The following is a 23,340-nucleotide window of genomic DNA, read 5'->3' on the forward strand; positions in this document are numbered from 1 at the left end:
AGGGCACAGATTTCTTAAACATGGTTATGCGGGTATGTAGGGGGTGTAGTAAGGATATAAAGGACAGGGTATATAAGTATCTGGTAAGACGCCAACTAGAGTATGGTCCCAGTGTATGGGACACCACGATTACTTGATTCAAGAACTGAAAAAATCCAAGGAAAAGCAGATCGATTTGTTCTGGGTGATTTTCGACAAAAGAGTAGCCTTACAAAAATGTTGCAAAGTTTGGGCTAGGAAGACTTGGGAAAAAGGAGACGAGCTGCTCGACTAACCGGTATGTTCCAAACTGTCAGTGGAGAGATGGTGTGGAATGGCATTAGTAGACGAATAAGTTTGAGTGATGTTTTCAAAAGTAGGAAAGTTCAAAATATGAAGATGAATTTGGAATTGAAGAGGATAAATTGCGGTAAATATTCGTTTATAGAATAATAATTTACCAAGGGAGATGTTCAATAACAAGAAAATACTTGGGAAATGACGGTTAGGGAATGTGCCACCTGGGCGACTGCCCTAAGTGCAGATCAGTGGTGACTGATGACATCAAAAGTATGTATTGCTGAAGATTTTCAAACTACGGTGGTTTCAATCGGGATATATGTGTCTACCTGATGGGTCCTTCAAGGTACTCTAGAAAGTCGAACACAATTTTCAGCTTGCTGTGGACCTCCACAACTGGTTCATCATGAGCGTCAAAGTTAAGGCTAACACCGATGATATCTCCCTCAGGCCTCTTCACGACGAAACTGTGAACACACAGTGCAATAACAATGAAATACACTGACTGACTTTACATCTGATCTAATGAAAGGGGAGCTACTTTTACAGTAGGTACCCAACAAGCATTCACTTGCAAGATTAAACCAAATATCTGTAAGATCTCTTAAGTATGTACGCAGCACCTGTAGTTCTTCTCTACGAGGGGATCCCACAGCTTATCCATAAGATCCGAGTAGTCCTCTCGGTGAATATGGGGCAACAACCACTGCTCCAAGTCTGCCTTTTCATAGAAGCTGGTAGCAACGATCCTACACGAACAAGAACATCACATATTGACATTAGCATCTACTGGGAAGACGCCGTAAGCTCAACTGGGCAGTGAATGTTGGTAGAAGATGGAGTTCCCACCTCGTAACATCCGCCTTATGAGAGTCCTTGAGTGGCTCAGCCAGGTACTTGTTGATATTTTCTCCTGCCAGCAGAGCCGCGTTTCTGTCTTCATTCTCGCCAAGCGGGTACATTCGCTCAAGAACGTGCGCCATGTTCCGCGCCGAGATGAAGTCCGTGATGGCTAGAAAGGAAGAATTAAATACAAATATATTTATGTTCATTGAACAGCGGCAAAGTGAAGCTCTTATTAGCTGCCGCGGCGGCCTTCACTAACAGGTTGAGTTGTTTAAAAAGAGGGTCCTAAGCTGGGTTGGCGGATGCAGAGTGGGTGTCGGCTGGTCCGTGGTCCGACAGCTCTGCACTCCGACCTGCCAAGCAAGAACAGGAGGGGCTGTACGCCTCTGTATTTGGGAGACGGAGAGGGTCTGGACCCCACCGACGGCTGTCCTGAGAATTGTTTCCGTGGTTTTCCTGCACTAAGGCGAATTCCGGGATATGACACTCCCACCATTACCAATTTTAAGCGATCTCTATAAAGCTTTCGATTTTTTACAACATAGATACACTTTCGTCCGAAATGTTCATTGATTTTAAATACTTATTTGGTAGATGTTTTTCTGAGGAACTGTACATTTATTGTAATTGTACCGGGAGGTACATCTCTACGCCGCACATTTAAATCTTGCGCCTAAAAGAACTCCTCCACTGGAGGAACTGTGAACTTCAAACTAGACCTACTTAAACCTTTACTCACCAGATGTCACCACTATAAAATGATATAATTTTGTTATTGTGAAGTTTCCTGAACTGTGTGAATTTCTACTTGTTTTGTCTTCCATTCACCAAGAAGTTTGGACATTCCCTCATAGATGTCACTGCTAAAAAACTATGATCATGCACCCTGGTGCGAAGTGAAAGATCCTTTGATTTAAAGACGTTTCGTATCCATAAGTTTCTTTTACGAATTGATGTTCATTTATTTTTGGGTTGGCAATATTTATCTTTTCTTTCCACCAGTTTTGAATCTAGCCAATCCCAAATTTCAGTAATTAATTTTCGATCTATCACAGCCGTCTTCTTCGATTTTGAGTGTAAACTTTAAATTCACAAATAAACATGAGAGGGTGTGGCTAGTTTTATATTGAATGGTCTCGAACTTTCCTCGAGGGTTTATAAACTGCGGATTTTCACGTCTCTTGGCCAATTTATCGTCATCTGAACTAGTGTGTGTGTGTCAAAAAGGAGGCGGGAGGCGCCTCTTTCATCAGGCAGCAGTACACCGACAAGGTAATGGCCTTTTTATCATCTTTATTTCTTGCTAGCTCTGCAGTTTAACCCGAGGGAGAGGTCCGAAACCTTAACTATGTAACCTATTTTTCTGAAAATGTAACTTCTGCCGGTTTATGTAATAACTTCATAAAATCTTTAGCTTTAAATCGGGGATAGAGAGTGATGAACACTCTCGAGCTCCCCTTCATATTGGTTTGAGGTGACTATGTTTTGTAACTGGTTTTCTTCCTTTCCGTAAAGTCTTAATTTATTCTTATACGAGTCACCTCCATAGTTTGGGAATAGCCCCTGTTTCATCGGCCTAGTGCCCTTTAGGTTTTAATAATTCATATCTAGGAGCGCAAGCATTCGCCTCCTTTAATTTTGTGTTCGGGCCATTTATTTAACTGTTATTTCTTTTTACACGAAGGCCCTATAGGTTGGGTACGAGATTCCCCCTGTTTCATTCGTAAGTTGGGCCATGGAAGGCCAAAAGGTGTAAGATAGTTTTTGTGTTGCCTTGAGTAGGCTTGAGAACTGAGAGCACGTTAGCTCTTTTTCGAGTGTTGTAAAAGTGCCTCTGGGAGGCCTGAGATTGCCATTGTTGGAGCAAGTGCTCCATGTATTGGGGGATTTCTGCCCTTTGAACAAATTTGTGCTCTTTGTAAATTTGAGCTGGAAACTCAAAAATTTTAAAACTAGGGGCTTGTATCCCAAGAGAGTTAAAGTTCTGGAATCTTGGATTTTCCTAAGTCTTGTTTCTAAATTGCTATATCATTGTTATCTCACTAAGTGAAAAGTGGTTAAATTTGTTGTTTTTCAAAAATATAACCTTCAGTTAAGTGTTTGAATTCTTTTCTTGACATTGTAGATAGACCCATTCACCCCGGCACCTTCTTTCACCTCTGTTGGTCCACGAATACCCCGGAACAGTAATATTCAGAAAAATAATTAGACATTTGTTGTGAGAGTGTGCTAGGTTTCCCTCTTTTCAAGATTTTAATCCGTGGTTTCCCATTTTCACACCAGGCAAATGCTGGGGCTGTACCTTAATTAAGGCCACGGCCGCTTCCTTCCCACTCCTAGCCCTTCCCTGTGCCATCGTCGCCATAAGACCTATCTGCGTCGGTGCGACGTAAAGCAACTAGCAAAAAAACAGATTTTAATCACGCGAGAAAGCTTATTCTTGGCAATATTTTCAGAATTCTTCACAGTGGTCAATGTAAAATATGTATTATTTAAGCAGCAAAGCAACAGTCTGATACTGTCCGTAGTTATACTGTAATACTCAATGCTGAATTCGGATTTTAGAAAGTAATATGTTAGATTACAAACTTATTGGCGCGGGTAACCAGTACCCTACACAACGGCTATGTTTGAGTCTTGCATAAACTTTATACGGAAGACCGGGAGAGACGACACGTCGTAACGAGCAAAATTCCTAGTCTTCTTCTTCTCCTTTCGTTACAGCCTTGTGTAGGACCACGTGTAGCTTTGTCCTGGCTTGGGTTTTCTTCTGCCCTCCCACAACATCTTCATCCTCTCTGGCTCCTCTTGCGTTCTTCAGCTGATATTTTCAGTATCCTCAACTCTCGATTCCCTCACTGATGCTTCTCTATCCTATTCTTGTACCTTTCTCTGTCATAGAGCGCTGGCATATTAGCTGGTGTATATTTTTATTTCTCCAGCTGTCTTTCCCTTGCACATTCATCCCCATGTCAGTCCAGACTTTTCTCTCGTTCTAACCGTTGTCTCCCACTCTCTCCATGTCCATCGTGATAACATGCCCAGCAATGTTACTCGTTTGAGTTTTATTTCTTCTGTTTCGGTACAGTTCGTCCCTTCATATTCGTTCCCATCGTTTACCTCCTCTTTTTGGTCCCAGTATCTTTCTCCAGTTGCAGTGTCCCATGCCTCTCTAGTGTCATCGTCTCAGCCGCGGTCCTCACTGTTACATTGGAAAGTCTGAGCTTTGCGCCTGTTAATATGTTTCTTTTATTGTGACATGCACTTATTTCAGGTCCGTGACTCAGGTGACTGTAGTCTCACCTTTTAATATGCGATAACTGTGAAAAGTTTTAAGTTTTACTTTGCTAGTCTCAAAATGTTGGTTCAGTGCATTTAAAAATATAGTGATGTGTTTTCGGTTACACCTCCCCTTAAGTCAAAGTCATCTCCGTACCGGTCACGAAGGCTGTTGGAGGAACGGGGGGGGGGACAACTAAGCAAACATCCTCAGCTAACAATGATCAGAGGGAAAAAGTGGAAGAAGTGTGAATGAAGATATCGGCCATGAAGAACAAAGGCTACGAAAGGTGTAAAAATGAATGATTCCCTAGCCCTCCAGACGTAATACCGTCGGATTTGCAAAAGAGCAAATGTTGACGAGAGGAGGTCGGATAGGATAGATGAAAGTGAGCAGCCTGGCAACCAAGTGAGTTCGCCGTGCGGTAAGGTGCGCAGCTGTGTTCTTGCATTCGGGAGACAGTGGGTTCAAGCCCCACTCTTGGCAGCCCTGAATATGGTTTTCCGCGGTGTACCATTTTAAGTCCAGGCAAATCCTACGGATGTACCTGCATTAAGGCCACGGCCGCTTCTTTCCCATTCCTAGCCTTTTCCTATCCCATCGTCACCATAAGACCTATCTGTGTTGTTGCGATGTAAAACGAAAACGTCAGTGCAAGGATTTCAGGAATCAGCTAATGGCTCAGTGCTCACCGACCTACATTTCCAAGTTAAGAGTGGCTGCCGCCCCTTTTAGTCGCCTTTTACGGCAGGCAGTGGATAACATGGGTATTATTCCACTGCCCCCACTGACAGGAGGTGGAAGGTAAAGTAATCTTAACCTCGGTACTTGGTTGGGTAGAGTGGTTATCTCTATGCCCCGCCGCCCTTGCCCCCAGAAATTAACCTGGTACTCATTTCTGGAGTAGGCTGAATGAACCTCAGAACCATGTGCACCTCCAGAAGTGGAAAACTCGCTGTTTACATTTTCGACTTCCTGACCGGAAATCGAACCCGCGTAGCTTCTGGTGAATGGTCCTCGCCTTTACTAGGCAGCTCCTCCCCATAAGTACCTTCCTGTTATTCACGTGGAGTTGAATTGAGTATGAGGCACCCGATATTCAGAACAGAATAGTTATACAGTCGAACCACCCCGAAGACACCACCAATCAGCGCTCGTTATAACCGATAGTCGCATGAATCTTTGTCATATCTGTACATTTCAGGCTGTACACTCACATGGTTAATTAAGAGAATTAAGTCAAAACTTCCAAAAATGTACCTGAAATAAATGCTGTACTTACAATACAGTAAGTGTGGAATGGGTCTGCGAAGAATGTCATTCACTTTCGCTTGAAGAATAGGTCCATTGATCGGCACAGTAATAAATATTCTTTTCTTTTCTGCTTAAGCCATTCTCCTGTATGTTTGCACTCAGATCATCTGTCCCGCTTGATTCGCACAACATTTTCTTAGAAATAAGACTGTATTTCCTCTCTGTCCTTCCAAATTATGGAAATCGTTTGGTGTGATGGACACAATTCCTTCGCAATGGTAAAGTTTGTTTCAGATTTTCTAATGGTCATATTATGTGCGACTTTTCTTTAATGCGACGTCTTCGCAGCTGATTATCTAACAGACTGACAATAATAAGTATTACATTTTTGCTAGCAATCTGCAAATCGTAACAAACAAAAGTCAACATCGGACGTTATTGCAACTCGACAAAGATAAAAACAGGTATGATAATAAAAACCCATAAATATCACCAAATGAGCACAAGAAGCAAAATACTTACCATCGAGCAGCAGCAGCATTAACAAAACCAGCGTGGAGGGCACAGAACATAAAGGAAGGGCTGGATCAAACTAGCTACTTGAGGTGTTGCCAGGTCAATATCGCTAACTACTAAATGAAAGCGAAATTTTCAATAAATCAACCTTTACTTAATATTTAGTGGAAAAGATAAAATCTATGAGTGACACTTAAATATTTATAACCTTCTGTAATCTGTTGGAAAATAAACAAAACCAAGAACAAATAATTGAATGTTAAATAATCTCTTTCAATTATGCATTAAACCAAATCTATTATTATAATGATACAATTTTGAGTGTACACTCAGATAACAATGAAAAATAATCCTTATGCTGTAATCAAATAAGTAAGTCGAAGAACTTTACCCCATAAAGGTAAAATTCCTTATTAATTCATTGAAAAAGGAGGCAAAGGTCTTTTTCTTTTCTTCAAATAATTAAAATCGTGAAAACACACTCAGATTACACACTAAAGTAAATTTTACAGTACCAAGAAGTAAGCGGAGTCTGCAGCTCGCATCAGAATCACTCAATGACAAATGTTAAAATGAATCCGTTCGTAAAATATTAATTACACAACTGGCCAGCTTTTCTTTGTGAAGGTATACAACAATTAAACTCATTAAACTGAAATTTGTTTCCAGAACCTGTACACAAAGATTTCAATCATCAAGAAACACCGAAACACACTCGATATTTAAGGCAACGATAGCCGACCAAAAACTCCCCACGTAAATAATTAAGAGAACACAAGGGAAAATCACACGAACCCGAATAAAATATGTCTCCAATAATTACAAATTACGAAGGGAAACACTTAAAATTCCACAGAAAACGAACAATGGTACACACCAAGTATGCAGCTTCCCAAAAACGAAGCCAACATCCCACTTAAAAAAACAATACTCAAGGCCCCACAAAATTAGCGTACCGGAGATAAGATAAAAATATGACACGCAATAATGAAAGAAAGAAGGAAAGAAAATACGGAAGTGAATAATCTGAGGAGGGAAACCATAAGTATCTTTAAGGAATGGTTGAAACACATTTCACCTTCCTGCGGCCACAATATTACAATAATATAATTATAATATTTTTAATTTAACCTTTCTTCAACTAAATATAAATAGAGGATTTAAACGCCGGTTATTAAATTTTAATTTTAGGACGCTCTGGAAAACGGTAATGGCCGAATAAGACCGGAAATAAACCATCCCATAAATAATTAAACAATGATCCATTACGAAAACAATACTAGCACATAATGTCTTTAAAAACATTGACAACAGTCCAACGGATACGACAAATATGAACCAAGAAAAGTAGAAAGAAATCCACCAGCTAAATTAATGATGATGATAATAATAATAACTTTAGGAAACAGAAAACGGTATCATAACGATTATCACAGTTAAATAAAGGAATGGAATGATTGGCCTTTCACCCGCGCATATGCCATGTTCCAGAATTACTCCATGATAATTTGGATATAGAACTTTACCAAAATCACGTTAAGTTACATTTTAATATTTAGAAGATACAATTTATATCATTAAAATGTCCGATGAAGAAGAAATTCCAGCTTAATTTAATGAACAAACGGTGGTCGACATGTCCATAAACTATAGGCCTAATTTCAATTACAGTAGCGGAGTAGACACGAAATAATATTAACAGCGTTGCCAAAAACCCTTTTTTCATATAATAGATGTCACAGATAGCTTGATGCACACATTCTTCTTCTCCAAATAATCCGGCAGTAGAACAGTTTCGAAACAATTAAGAAGATACTTGTACTTACATCCTTGGGTGTCCAATTTAATATACGGTAATCCAATAGCTTACGTTCTAGCCCATTCTGCAATGGAGAAGCCTCCTTCAGATAGTTCGGTCACACTAATATTAAAGAACTGTAAATATGAAACACACTACAACATTATTGCGCTACAACTAAGGCAAATGCCTTAGTTAACGAGGCTATTAACCTGGTTTATCAGACTCCACTCCAACAACTTTCAATCGCATTTTGTACACAACTCCTCCAAACGCGTCCATCATGGCGATCTGCCGGGAACAGACTGGCGTGCCGGCCAGTCAAGCCATGCAACACTCCTTTCAAGAGAGACTGCGCATGCTCAAGTCAAAGATTAGATTACTGAACCAATGAGGAAAATCGAAGTTATTGACGTAATAATGGCAAAATATGCATTTTAATTAGGCACCGTTCAGGCACATAAATTAACGGCAATGCAAACAATGGCCGAGAATGGTAGATAAGGTCCCCACACACAAGTACATATGTCCAACAAATGAGGGTACCGTAAATTCTCGTCACAGTTATAGCCGATAAATTTCCCCGAAAATGTGATCTAAATAAGTCGTTTTATAAGATAAGGCGTAATAAGTGACGCCGTACCAAGGTATTTTTTAAACACCGTATTTATATAAGATTTAAACGGGACACATTTTTGTTTCGAGAAAGCCTACGGTGTCATGGAGGCAAGTGACCAATGGGGCTTAACACCAACTGCAATTAAAGCACGTGTTATGGTAGTATCCCGAATACAACACCAAGAGAGCTTGATGATCAATGTAGGGACCAGTACAGCAAGTATTTAAGGAACAAATGTGAACTACAACATTCACTGAGGCAGTAAAGGCCAGGATAGCCCAAGCCATAAATGTTTATAAAAATCAGGAGAGTGTTCTGTAGCAGAGACCTTAGTTTACATGTAAAAATTAGACTTCAGAGATGTTACGTCTTCTCCACCTTGTTCTATGGATTTGAGACATGCACCATAAAGAAAAGAGAAATGGACATTTGAGCTATGAACGTACAGGAGGTTGAGTTGTAAAGATAAAATTACAAACGATGAGGTAATGAGGCGAATGAGGAAGAGAAAGGAAATATTGAATACTGTCAAAATCAGAAATCTGCAGTATCTCGTTCATGTGATGCGAGGAGAGAAATATCATCTACTTCAGCTGGTCATTCAAGGGAAAATACAAGGTGAAAGAAGACCAGAAAGAAGACGTATTTCATGGATTGAGAATCTAAAAAATTAGTTCAACTGTTCCACTATTGAGCTCTTTCACGCTGTATCATCTAAAGCAAGAATCTCTATGAAGGTAGCTGACCTGCTAAGAGGAGATGGCACTTGAAGTCAAAAGAAGAAGACGGCACCGTTATATTTCGACGAAATATCATTAAAAGCGATGTTGCAACGAACGGTTTCAACTGTACTTACTTATGGGGTATCCCTGGTCCTGGAGCTTGGTTACCGTGTACACGGAGTTGAGCGAGTTGCCTCCTAGCTCGTAGAAGTTCGACGAGAGGCTGAGTCTAGAGCGCGCCGGTCTGCCAAGTACAGACACTACTGTCTCGAAGAGCGTTGTAGCAGCGTCCTTCTGCTTCTCCGGTACGTCCGAGTAGTCGAGTTCCACCCGCTCGCTCTCAGAGCCTACAATAAAAATTAATAACAACAAACATACAGTTAAAGTAGGAGGGTAAGCCAAAGATTAAATTACCCAGCTTTAGTGTTCACAAACAAATGAATGTAGCTCGCTACAACTAATGTATCAGATAGTTTAAAGTTACTTCGACAGGCTGCGCACTATGACACGGCGACAATTGATTGAATAGTCAAGAGAGGAGGATAGTAAGGGAGCAGTGGTGATTCCAAAAAATGGCGTCAGCATTTTTCTGCTGAGTCAGCACACGAGGTCATTGACCCCATGGCGTCATGACAACGTTACCGTGATGTCACGACCACGTGCTTTTGTTTGTAAACAAAGCCACGTGCTTGGGCACGTGCTTTTTGACCACTGTCAAGGTGACAGCTGTCATCTTGACGGACCGTAACCTCACTTTTAAGGACAACAGAACATCGCTAACCTCACTGCTGCCATCTTAACAGATCCTAACTTCATTGTTGCCACCTTATGCACGTGGCGGCGAGCAGTTTAAAATCCACGTGCTTTTGACAGCTGTCAAGACGACAGGTCCTAACCACGTGGATTTTAAACAAGTGAACGTGGCTAACCTCAGCGGTACCATCTTAACAGAACCTAATCTCACTACTGCCATCTTGATGACGTAGAGGGCGAGGAATTTAAAATCCACGTGCTTTTCACATTTGTCATCTTTACGTGCTTCTGACATCTGCTAACTTGACAGGTCCTAAACGCGTGGATTTTAAGCAAGTGCATGTGGCTAACGTCATTGCTCCCACCTTAACAGGTCCTAACCTCACTGTTGCCGTTTTAACCACGTAGGGAGCGTGAAATTTAAATTACGGGACTTAGCCACGCTTCGGAATTTTTGAACGAGGACATTGCCAGGTGGGCCTAACCACAGTGGATTAAGAAAAGCTGCCATTCTCGATATGCCCCTTCGCGTTACCATCTTAGAGGGGGCCTAAGGACTATAGTTTTAAGGCAAGCTGCCCTTTTCGACACGGACCCTTCCCGACATACATTTAAAGCAAGCTGCCCTTCTCGACAAGACCCTTCCCGTTATAGTTTGCATGCAAGCCGCCCTTCTCGACATAAAGCAAGCTGCCCTTCTCGACATGGTCCCTTCCCGACACCATTTTGGAGAGAGGAGCGTAGCTATAGAGTTATAAAATCATATTTTTATACTGTAAAGTTCTAGGCCTAGTAGCATTATGTTTTAATGCCATTGCAACACAACTATACAGAGATAAATAGCTGTGCGGTTAAGAATGCGTAGCTGGCGGGGTCGAACCCGACAGTCGACAGCCCTGAAGATGGGTTTCCGTGGTTTCTGATTTTTACAACAGGCAAATGTTGGGGCTGTACCTTAATTAACACCACGGTCGCTTCTACTGCGTGGTTTGGGTTACTTTTTTTATGCCGTGAAGCTTTGTTAACATTCTGGACACTGTCGGGAATCGAATAACTAGCGTATGCTGTTATCGAATGCGTTGCAGGTCCCGGGGTTCGATTCAACTGGAGTAAAAATGTAAAACGACGGGTAGCATTATGTGATAATGCAACACATATATACCCAGCGAATTAGCCGCGCGGTTAGTGATGTGTAGCTAAACATGTATGTATACATTTCTGTTTATATCTTCAGGGGCTTTAGCCTACGAAGTGGCCACTGATTAGCGTAATAAGACAGAACAATATTGTTAGGTGTTGTAACATACAGTTCTAGCATTTGATTGAATTATTATAAATGAAATTACTGCCCTGAATTGGTCTTGTAGTGTGTGTGTCAAGTGCATACGTGTGTCTGTCTGATACTTGGCGTGCGTGACGCACTGCAGTCTACAACAGGAAACATAGTATCTAGTTTGTGATGTAACAGCATGCTACAGACCTTGCCACTTGTTAACATTCTCTATTATTCAGTCGAAGTAAAATATATAAAAATAATCAGATATGATTTTTTAAAATGTTAAGTTCTTAGCTCTTATCTAGAGGTCTCGAAGTCGATTTCCAGCTAGGATAGATATTTTTTACCTGCATCTACAGTCGTAGCATGCCTGTTTGAGGTCTCTGGGTTCGATTTCTCTAGAAGGCCAGCGTCTAGGCCACACACCCTAGCAGGCTAAATGCTAGGCGCTATACCTTAATTGTAATTATCTTAGCTCGGGGACTGGATATTTTTATCTCATCCTGAAGATAGTTTTCGTAGTTTCCTATTATCACACCAGGCAAATGCTGGGAATGCATCTTAACTATGGCTACGTCCACTACCTTCCTTGTCTAACCCCTTTCCTATCCTTCCATCGCTGAAAACTTTCCATCTGTTAATGCGACATTAAACTACTTGCAAATAAAAAAGGGATTAGATTTATTTACGCGTATGCCAGTATAGAGGCTGCTTTGGATGAATGGTAAGCATACTAGTCTGTAATTTAGAGGGCATCGGCACTGCGGAGTAGTAGTCTCCGGGTTCGATTTCTCTAGAAGGCCAGCGTCTAAGCCACACAGCCTAGCAGGCCAAATGCTGAGGGCTATACCTTAATTGTAATTATCATAGCTCGGGGACTGGATACCCCCTGCCTTTTGTATGACAGATTACTAGTACGCTTACTAAAGCTGCTTCCATACTCATCTCTAGCATTTGTCTGGAGTGATAACGGGAAAATATCTTCACGCATTAGAACACAGAATGTTTGATTGTACAGCCCGACTGCGGTCATAGATACAGCCACGAAGTGCCTTGTCCTACCGCTGCTTAGCCTCGACACATCCCTAACCACATAGCCAAGTGGTTGATGGGCAGGGGATTCCGTGAGTGTTTACAAGTTGTAAGCCCAATGGATGGTCTTTTAGTTACCTTGTACGACAGCCAGGTGGTTATCGCGTAAGCTCTTACAATAATAAGATAACAGTGAGTTGACCGTGCAGTTATGGGCGTGGCGTTCAAGACGGGGAAACTGTAACATTATAAATCATGTTTTCTTTAATTATAAATCTCAATCTCGGGGATAGTCGTGCAGATATGAGCTGTAAGCTTCCATCCAGGAGATAGCTGTGTACGAGGTCACCCGCTGACATGAGTGAAATTAGATCTTTCGTTTCCGTTGTTCACTGCCGGTTGTCCAGCGAGCCTGCCACCCAGTTCACTTCCAATAAATAACTTGTTAAAAGTAGATCTCTGCTGTATGCAAATCAATTTTATACATGTACTAGCAAATGTACCCGTGCTTCGCTACGGTACTCTACAATGTATACGGATATCGAAGTAAATTGCTGTACATGAAGTGAATAATAATTTTTTAATTGCATGTCTCTTGGCCTTATCCGAGAAGAAACATACGGAGGTCCGCAGACGTTGTTTCCAATGTAAGGTGCGAGTTGCAGAGTTGTGATGATAACAACAGGTCCACTTGTCTGCCGCAATTCACTATGCGTAACGTCAGTCACATTTTGATGGGTAAATCTGTTTATAATCGGGGGTACATATACCTAATTATAAAGAGAATCAGGTAAAAGAGTTTTTTTAATGCACGCTCCCTTGCCTTCTACTAGTCAAATCAAGAAGGGAATTATACATTACAATGGTACACAGGCGTTGGAGAAGGACCTCATTCCTATTGGTAGTTAAAGTCGATGTGGAGAGTACTGATTACAACAGCAGACGACCTCCTGCTGACAGTCACTATTGATATGTAAAGTATTAATTACAATGTAAGACACCCCCCCTTCTAGATCGCTACAATTCGACATAAATTAATAAATGTAGATCGGCATACGGAAGTATATGCATGTTCACCTTCATTTACAGATTAACTGCTGCTAAACGGTGCATTCATATTGAAAAACGGATTGTATGAAAAGACGCCTCGGGCCTCATTTAGCGATCTAAATGGCTGGCCCTATGATATTTCCTCGTATCTCATCTATTTAAAGGCAATATTATTTTAAATCGTTGAATAGGGTCAAATTTGTGTAAGGTTTTCATACAGTGAATTACTTTTCAGATACTTATGCGACAGCTTCAAACATAGAATTTGGCTGGGTGGGCCAACATTCGTGTAGAATTTGATGATCCCATCTTTCCTGTAAGTGAATCAAACCATCAATTATACATGTACAAAGTGCGAAATTTAGGTAAATCCAGAAATAGAGCCAAATTTAACATAAGGGATAGATACGACAAAAAATCATAGGACCAAAGTTGTAGATCACTCCAAATTGAACTGAGATTGTGCCATCCGTTTTGTGATACGACTTACCATTTAGCCACCAAATACCTCGAAAGGAAGGTCTGCACCGACATTAAAATTGCCTCCATATTTCGATATTTTCCAGGAGTAAAAAATAAAATGTTTAAACATCTCGTAAATTTTCCGTCGGTAACAGGCTAAAAGCCATAATATTGGCAAATTTCAATTTTCTAACTCGTCTGGGAGATTGTGCTGCCCTCTTGATATGGGGGAGGGGGTTAAAAATTAGGACTTTCAGGAAACTTTTAAGCCCATGAAACCTATAGGTTATCGTTCTGGATAAATATCACCGACTGTGTTCACATGCAGATTTGAAACTCCCAGCGTGTCCCTCTCAGAGAATTTTGAGAATTTTAGATTTTTCCAGGGATCCTAAAGTCATCAGGTTGTCTGGTACCAAGTTTTAAGTTTCTAGGATGCCTAGAATGGTCTCATTAATTCACGCCTGTTTTCATTTTATGCCTTAATTTATATATATAGTACAGTATATATAGATCGCGCCAAACTGACTTCTATTTCCTAATATGGATTATATTTCACCCGCTTCCGTAATGGTTCTAGGGGCGTCTTACTCCCACAGTATGTTTTCCAGGTAGTGAGTCATACTTGTAAGTCATACTGGAACACACGCACGTCTATCACCATGGGCATTTTTGACAATTAATTTTTTCACCCTTTCTCACCCTCCATGCCAAAGGGGGCTGACGTTGGACTTTAAAAATCAGGAATGTTACTATTCATCTCAGCGACCCGGAAAACTATGGATTAAGAGTAGATAAAGTCAGGGATTCTGCCGCCTCCTCCTCCGGCTCCCAGGAGCCCGCTCTTTCTGCTCTTCCCGGGAGGCCTTCCCAGGGGCCCGCTCCTCCATCCGCGGGAAATTTGAATTGGTAAAGAAGCCACGTGCTTTTGACAGCTATCATCGACAACAACGCATCGCTAACCTCAGTGCTGCCATCTTGACGGACCTAAACGTTAGTGGTGCCAACTTAACCTCACTAGCGCGAGATTTTAATCGGTAAACAAATCCACGTGCTTTTTTGACAGCTGTCATCCGCCATCTTCAATCAAGAGAGCACCGTGCTGCACTCTTTAGTTACTTACCTTTGAATTCTATTTGACAAGCAGCCATCTTTAATCAACAGAGCACCGTGCTGCTATCTTTATCGTAGTAGCGGGCAATTTTTACGTCACAGCTGTCATCCACCATCTTGCATCGCTAACCTCAGTGCTGCGCTATTTAGCTACTTACCCTTGGAATGTGGGGGCGGATAATTAAAAATATTATACAGCAGAAATCTCTCGACGCTAATTGCACGAGATGGCGGCTATACATGACTCCTTAAGGGTCCTTGCGCAAGATGGCTTGAGACACCTTAAGGATGAGTGCGCAAGGTGGCGGACACAAGATGGTGGCTATACACTACTCCTTATAAGACAGCTTAAGGGTGCTTGCGCAAGATGGCTGCTGCTCTTATGAAGAAAGCTAGCTTAGAGGCTAATGTACCGTGCTAGTTCGATTCATTAAATTTGGGGCTTAAATTCAAAATGTTAAATATCTCGAAAACGGTGCATCGTAGAGCAAAACGGACAAAATGTTTCCGCCTCATATCTGGGTTCGCAGTATGAGGAACATGATGGCATAAGAAAAACATAGTCTAATGATGAGAGCAACGGTTCGGTTCCTACTTAGGTCCTTTGGCATTTGCTCTGTTTTAGCTTGTATTGAAGCAAGTTTTTGTAACATGATCAGGTCTAGCTATGGTAGAGAATATAACGTGCCGTGCTGGTTCGATTCATTAAATTTAGGGCTTAAATGCAAAATGTTAAATATCTCGAAAACGGTGCATCGTAGAGCAAAACGTACAATTTTTTTCCGCCTAATACCCGGGTTCGCAGTATGAGGAGCATATTAGCATAAGAAAAACTTAGTCTAATGAGATCAACGTATCGGTTCCTATTTAGACTCTTTGGCATTTGCTCTGTTTTAGCTTGTATTGAAGCTAGTTTTTGTAACATGATCAGGTCTTTCTATGGTAGAGAGTATAACGTGCCGTGCTAGTTCGATTCATTGAATTTAGGGCTTAAATACAAAATGTTAAATATTTCGAAAACGGTGTATCGTAGAGCAAAACGGACACAATTTTTCCGCCTAAACCTAGGTTCGCAGTATGTAGAACATGATAGCATAAGAAAAACATAATCAACAGTGCACCGTGCTGCTATACCTTTGAAATGTCGTGGCGGCTATACATAGGCTGATAAGCTCTCATCCTTCTCCTCCACCTCCTCCTCCTCCTCCTCCAGCTCCTCCTCCTCCGCCTACTTTGTTAAGGCATAGCTTTACCGAACACGCATCGCGAAGGCAAGAGTGTGCCGCGATAACATCATTATGCATGTTTAGACTTGAAGATCACAAAAGAAACGTAACAAGACTAGAATCGATGTCGTTAACCTCAACATGTGGTCAGAACATTGATTGATGTGTTCAGATCACTAAACAAGTGATCAAGACTAGAATCGAACTCTGTACTCGATACAACATGTGTTTAGAACATGTAAGGGGATACTTTTTTCTCAGAAAATCAGATTGAAACATAACAAGACTAGAATCGAAGACTGTAATCGATGTTGTTAACTTCAACATGTGATTAGAACATTGTTTGATGTGTTCAGAACTAAAGCACAATTTTAATGATTTAGCCAGTGTAAAAAACATTAACACACTGTGCACATAACGCGTAGCTAACTCACCCAGTAAACGATATTGCAAAACTACAACTTCAATGATTTGCTTAGTGTGAAAATCAAAAAACACTGTGCACATATCCCGTAGCTAACTCGCTTACCAAACGATATTGCAAAAGTACAACTTCAAAAATTTGCCTAGTATAAAAATAAAAAACACACTATGCACGTACTGCGTAGCCAACTCGCTCGGTAAACGATATAGCAAAAGTACAACTTATGATATTCGTCTTGTGTGAAAATCAAAACCTACAGAAAAACTATACTGCATAGCCAACTCGCTCGGTAAACGATAATCTGATTTAGTTACAATAGAAAAAACATAGATTCAAACCCTGTTCTATTATCGCAAACACGGAGACTAAAATTAAACAGAACAATTGATGCTATAAGAAATACATTGGTTACATGAAAGTCCCTAGCAGTCGAACAAGTTATCGCATAAACATGTAACATGAAATATCAGTCAATAGTTGGCATGGGTTACTAGCACGTAGCTCATGCGGAACGATACAACATGTGTTTAGAACATATCACGGGATACCTTTGTTCTAAGAAGATTAGATTACAAAAGAAGTAATTAAGACTAGAATCGAACACTGTCTCGATGTCGTTAACTTCAACATGTGATTATAACATTGATTGATGTGTTCAGAACAAAAGGGCTTTTCCTCTAACTCCTCCTCCTTCTCCTCCTCCTCGTTCTCCTCCTAGGGCTAATGGGCTAAAGGGCCAAAGGGCTCCTCCACCGCCTCACCACGCCCTCCTCCTTCCGGAAGGATTTAGCTGAAGTAGATACATTTTAACACCCTCATCGATTGTTATCAGCAAGAACGCTTCTACTTTGTTATGTGTAGCAAATTAGTCTTTACTGGTAAATGGTTTTGCGTTCAGAACCGAAGAAATTCATGCTACACATAACAGGGAATGGAATTCGAGGGACACGTCTTATCAGAATTACCTAATAAATTTCCCGAGGTGCGATGAGTTGCGTCTTTCTAACAGAAATCAGCAGTGAGGTTAGCGATGTTCTGTTGTTGGATTTTAAATTCCGCGCTACGACATGCATAGGGTGGCAGCCTTGAGATTTAGCGCCGTAAAGATGGCAGCAGTGATGTTAAGGATGTTCTGTTGTTGGATTTTAAATTCCGCGCTACAACATGCATAAGGAGGCAGCCTTGAGGTTTAGCGCCGTAAAGTTGGAAACAGTGAGGTTAGCGATGCTCTATTGTCTTTTAAAGTGAGGTTAGGGTCCGTCAAGATGACAGCTGTCAAAAACGCACGTGGCTTTGTTTACCAATAAGAGCACGTGGTCGTGACGTCACGGTTACTTGGTATACTACGTCAGCATGCGAAGTTTTAAGTCCACGCCTACGTGATTAGAACTTTGTTATGTTCACAAGATGTTTACATTTAGCTATTATTTATGCTTTAAGTTCGTGCACATAGGTTATGTTAAGATAGGAGCAGATACAAGCAAATGTTGCACGCTCTAGTAGAAGATGCATGCATCATTGATAGGTGATGTGTACACGCTTTTAAACCTTGCTGTTCTTACCGCTTCTATGTTCACAAGATTTTTAAACATCGTTATTCTTTGTGCTTTAATTTTGTGCACATAGCTTATGCTAACATAGCAATAGCAATCGTTGTACACTCTAGCATGAGAAGTTTAGTACGATAGTCGATGCATGTAAAATCGATAGGTGATGTGTACACGCTATTCATTGTGCTTTAAGTTTATGCACATAGGTTAGTAGCACACAATTGCGATCGTTGTACACCCTAAAGGAAAAAATAGTCGATGCATGCAAAATCGACAGGTGATGCGTAAACGCTGTTAAACATAGTTATTCCTTGTGCTTTAAGTTCAGGCGTATAGGTTATGCTAAGATAGCAGCACACTTATACGATTTTAGCACAATCTAGTGAAAAAAGTTTAGTATGAGTAGTATAATACAGGGATTCTGGCGCCACCTCCCCCACCGGCTCCCAGAGGCCACCTCCACCACCACCACAGCCAGAGGCCTCCCAGATGCCTCCTCCACCACCACCACAGCCAGAGGCCTCCCAGAGGTCTCCTCCACCACCCGCGGGAAATTTGAATTGGTAAACAAAGCCACGTGCTTTTTGACAGCTGTCATCGACAACAACGCATCGCTAACCTCAGTACTGCCATCTTGACGGGCCTAAACCTCAGTAGTGCCATCGTAACCTAACTAGGGCGAGATAAACAAAGCCACGTGTTTTTTCACAGCCACGTGCTTTTTGACCGACAACAATGCATCGCTAACCTCAGTACTGCCATCTTGACGGGCCTAAACCTCAGTAGTACCAACTTAACCTAACTAGCGCGTGGTAAACAAAGCCACGTGCGTTTTGACAGCCACGTGCTTTTTTGACAGCTGTCATCCGCCATCTTTAAACTACAGAGCACTGTGCTGCCCTCTTTATCATAGTAGATGTAAAATTCGTCACCTGTCATCGGCAGTGCTGCCATCTTGGCGGGCCTAAACCTTAGTGCTACCAACTTATCCTCACTAGCGTGAGATAAACAAATCCACGTGCAGCTGTCATCCGCCATCTTTAATCCATAGAGCACAGTGCTGCCTTCTTTAGCTACTTACCTTTGAAATGTGGTACGTCACAGCTGTCATCCGCCATCTTGCATCCGAAACCTCAGTGCTGCACTCTTTAGCTAGATACCTTTGAAGTGTAGTGGCGGCAAATTCTTTATGCTCTTGTTTGGAAACAAAGCCACGTGCTTTTTTGACAGCTGTCATTCGCCATCTTTAATCCATAGAGCACCAAGCTGCCCTCTTTAGCTACTTACCTTTGAAATGTGGTACGTCACAGCTGTCATCCGCCATCTTCCATCGTAAACCTCAGTGCTGCACTCTTTAGCTAGGTACCTTTGAAATGTAGTGGCGGCAAATTCTTCATGCTCGTGTTTGGAAACAAAGCCACGTGCAGCTGTCATCCGCCATCTTTAATCCATAGAGCACCGTGCTGCCCTCTTTAGCTACTTACCTTTGAAATGTGGTACGTCACAGCTGTCATCCGCCATCTTGCATCGCAAACCTCAGTGCTGCACTCTTTAGATAGATAACTTTGAAATGTAGTGGCGGCAAATTCCACGTGCTCTTGTTTGGAAACAAAGCCACGTGCAGCTGTCAACCGCCAGAGAGCACCGTGCTGCCCTCTTTAGCTACTTACCTTTGAAATGTGGTACGTCACAGCTGTCATCCGCCATCTTGCATCGCAAACCTCAGTGCTCCACTCTTTAGCTAGATACCTTTGAAATGTAGTGGCGGCAATTTGAAAAATTCTTTATGCTCCTGTTTGGAAACAAACCTATGCGCTTTTTTGTCAGCTATCATCCGCCATCTTTAATCTAGAGAGCACCGTGCTGTCCTCTATGTGGTGGTAGTTAATTCTACACGCTCTTGTTTGGAAACAAACCCATGTGCTTTTCTGACAGCTGTCAACCGCCAGAGAGCACCGTGCTGCCCTCTTTATGCCGGTGGCAAATTCTACGTGCTTTTTGACAGCTGTCATCCGCTATCCGTGCTCTTGTTTAGTAAACAAAGCCACGTGCTTTTTTGAGAGCTATCATCCGCCATCTTTAATCAATAGAGCACTCTGCTGCTATCATGCGGGTAATTTCGTCAGCTGTCATCCACCATCTTTAATCTACAGAGCGCCGTGCTGCTCTCTGTAGTAGCGGGCAATTTGAAAAGTTCTGTTACTTGTCATCCGTCATCTTTAATCAACAAAGCTTCGTACTGCTATCTTTAGCTACATAGATTTAACATGTGGTGGCGGATAATTTGAAAATAAAAAACCTTCCGTTAGCTATCAACCGCCATCTTTACTCAACAGAGCATCGTGCTGCTATCTCTAGCTACATACATTTAACATGTGGTGTTGGCAATTTGAAATTCTATCTAGATGCCATCTTTAATCAACAGAGCACCGTGCTGTTATCCCTTTGAATTGTGGTGACGGATAATTTGAAATTCCGTTAGCTATCATCATTAAACATTAGTGCAATCGCTAACCTAACCTCGCATCTACTATCTTGAAGGAGATTATACGACACCTCCTCTACCTCCTGCTCTTCCTCCTCCTCCTCCCCCCCTACCACCTCCGCCTCCTCCTCCTCCTCTGTCAAGGCATAACTTTATCGAACACGCATCGCGAAGGCAAGAGTGTGCAGCGATATGCATGTTTAGACTTGCGGATTACGAAAGAAACATAACAAGACTTGAATCGAACACTGCACTCGATGTCGTTAACTTCAACATGAGATTAAAACATTGTCTGGTGTGTTCAGAACACTACATAAGTAGAATCGAACGCTGTACAAAATGTTAGGGGATACCTTTGTTCTAAGAAAATTAGATTGCAAAATAACAAGACTAGAATCGAACACTACACTCGATGTCGTTAACCTTAACATGTGATCAGAACATTGATCGATGTGTTTAGATCACTAAACAAGTAGAACCGAACACTGTACAACATGTCAGGGGATACCTTTGTTCTAAGAAGATCAGATTGAAACATAACAAGACTAGAATTGAACACTGCACTCGATACAACATGTGATCAGAACATTGATTGATGTGTTCAGATCACTAAACAAGTAGAACCGAACACTGTACAACATGTTAGGGGATACCTTTGTTCTAAGAAGATCAGATTGAAACATAACAAGACTAGAATCGAACACTGCACTCGATGTCGTTAACCTTAACATGTGATCCGATACAACATGTTAGGGGATACCTTTATTCTAAGAAAATTAGATTGAAACATAGCAAGACTAGAATCGAACACTGTAAGAACATTGTTTGATGTGTTCAGTGCAAAAGTACAACTTCAATGATTTACCTAGTGTAAAAATCAAAAACACACGCTGTGCACATATCGCATAGCTATCTTGCCTATCACTTACCTAGTATGAAAATCAAAAACACACTGTGCACATATCGCATAGCTAACTCGGCATCACTTCAAATGATTTGCATAGTACGAAAATAAAAAGATCTCTACCGCGAAGCTAACTCGTTCATCACACTGCTAAGACGCTTAGTAATTGCAAATACACTGATATATGTCATACGAAAATCAAGAAAGCACACTGCGTAGCCAACTCGCTCGGGTCACTCGCTTAGTAATTGCAACACGACTAGAACACTGATACACATTACTCTTATTTTTCTCGAAACACACACACACACACACACACACACACGGATAAGAATGTTCCGAGATACTACATACTTACATGTTTTTTAAAAAAAATAGGGGGATGAAAATCATAAATTATATGTACACATGTTATCTCCTCCAAGTTGTAAGACGAAATAGACGCAATACTGCGAGTTTCCGCTCTAGCTGGCGAACGGAAGTAGAATGATATCTCAGCAAAAAAAAATACGCGTGAGCTTGCATACACGCAAGTCAGACACAATGATGGATACCGCGATTCAAATCCTGGCAACTTATGCCGTCAGGAAGGGCATCCGGCGAGCATCTAGCTGTAAATCCCCGATTCTCGTGTTAAAAGGAGCATCTAGTTGTAAAACAGATTCTTAATCCGAGTTCTTTGACGTCAGGAAGGGCAACCGTTCGAAAACAATAGTGTATGATGTAGGAGTCTAGATACTGCCAGTTTTGCGTCAGGAAGGGCAACTAGTCTTAAAAACAAATTCCTGCGATTTAAAATCTTAGTTTTGCGTCAGGAAGGGCATCCGGCTGTAAAACAATAGTTCGTGATACAGCGATTTAAAATCTAAGAGGAGCACCTAGCTGTAAAACCCCGAATCTCGTGTTAAAAAGAGCATCTAGTTGTAAAACAGATCCTTAATCCGAGTTCTTCGACGTCAGGAAGGGCAACCGGTCGAAAATAATAGTGTATGATGTAGGAGGCTAGATACTGCCAGTTTTGCGACAGGAAGGGCAACTAGTCTTAAAACAAATTCTTGCGATTTAAAATCTTAGTTTTGCGTCAGGAAGGGCATCCGGCTGTAAAACAATAGTTCGTGATACAGCGATTTAAAATCTAAGAAGAGCATCTAGTTGTAAATCCCCGATTCTCGTGTTAAAAAGAGCATCTAGTTGTGAAACAGATTCTTAATCCGAGTTCTTTGACGTCAGGAAGGGCAACCGGTCGAAAATAATAGTGTATGATGTAGGAGGCTAGATACTGCCAGTTTTGCGACAGGAAGGGCAACTAGTCTTAAAACAAATTCTTGCGATTTAAAATCTTAGTTTTGCGTCAGGAAGGGCATCCGGCTGTAAAACAATAGTTCGTGATACAGCGATTTAAAATCTAAGAAGAGCATCTAGTTGTAAATCCCCGATTCTCGTGTTAAAAAGAGCATCTAGTTGTGAAACAGATTCTTAATCCGAGTTCTTTGACGTCAGGAAGGGCAACCGGTCGAAAACAATAGTGTATGATGTAAGAGGCTAGATACTCTCAGCTTTGCGTCAGGAAGGGCAACTAGTCTTAAAACAAATTCTTGCGATTTAAAATCTTAGTTTTGCGTCAGGAAGGGCATCCGGCTGTAAAACAATAGTTCGTGATACAGCGATTTAAAATCTAAGAAGAGGATCTAGCTGTAAAACTCCGATTCTCGTGTTAAAAAGTGCATCTAGTTGTAAAACAGATTCTTCAT

General features: G+C 41.4%; 1 protein-coding gene across 1 annotated transcript in view; it reads right to left on the reverse strand.

Annotated features, from left to right (window-relative positions):
• The window catches only part of LOC136881920 (beta-alanyl-bioamine nonribosomal peptide synthetase ebony-like), a 319,523-nt gene that overhangs the window by 16,823 nt on the left and 279,360 nt on the right, over positions 1 to 23,340 (reverse strand). Inside the window, exons 10-13 of the mRNA XM_067154366.2 lie at positions 9,449 to 9,661; positions 1,129 to 1,291; positions 903 to 1,028; positions 609 to 746 (exon numbers count right to left, since the gene is read on the reverse strand). Coding sequence (XP_067010467.2) covers positions 609 to 746; positions 903 to 1,028; positions 1,129 to 1,291; positions 9,449 to 9,661 — 640 coding nt within the window. The remainder of the gene's footprint in view (positions 1 to 608; positions 747 to 902; positions 1,029 to 1,128; positions 1,292 to 9,448; positions 9,662 to 23,340) is intronic.

This window comes from Anabrus simplex, chromosome 10 (assembly GCF_040414725.1).
Source record: "Anabrus simplex isolate iqAnaSimp1 chromosome 10, ASM4041472v1, whole genome shotgun sequence".
Classification (NCBI taxonomy): domain Eukaryota; kingdom Metazoa; phylum Arthropoda; class Insecta; order Orthoptera; family Tettigoniidae; genus Anabrus; species Anabrus simplex.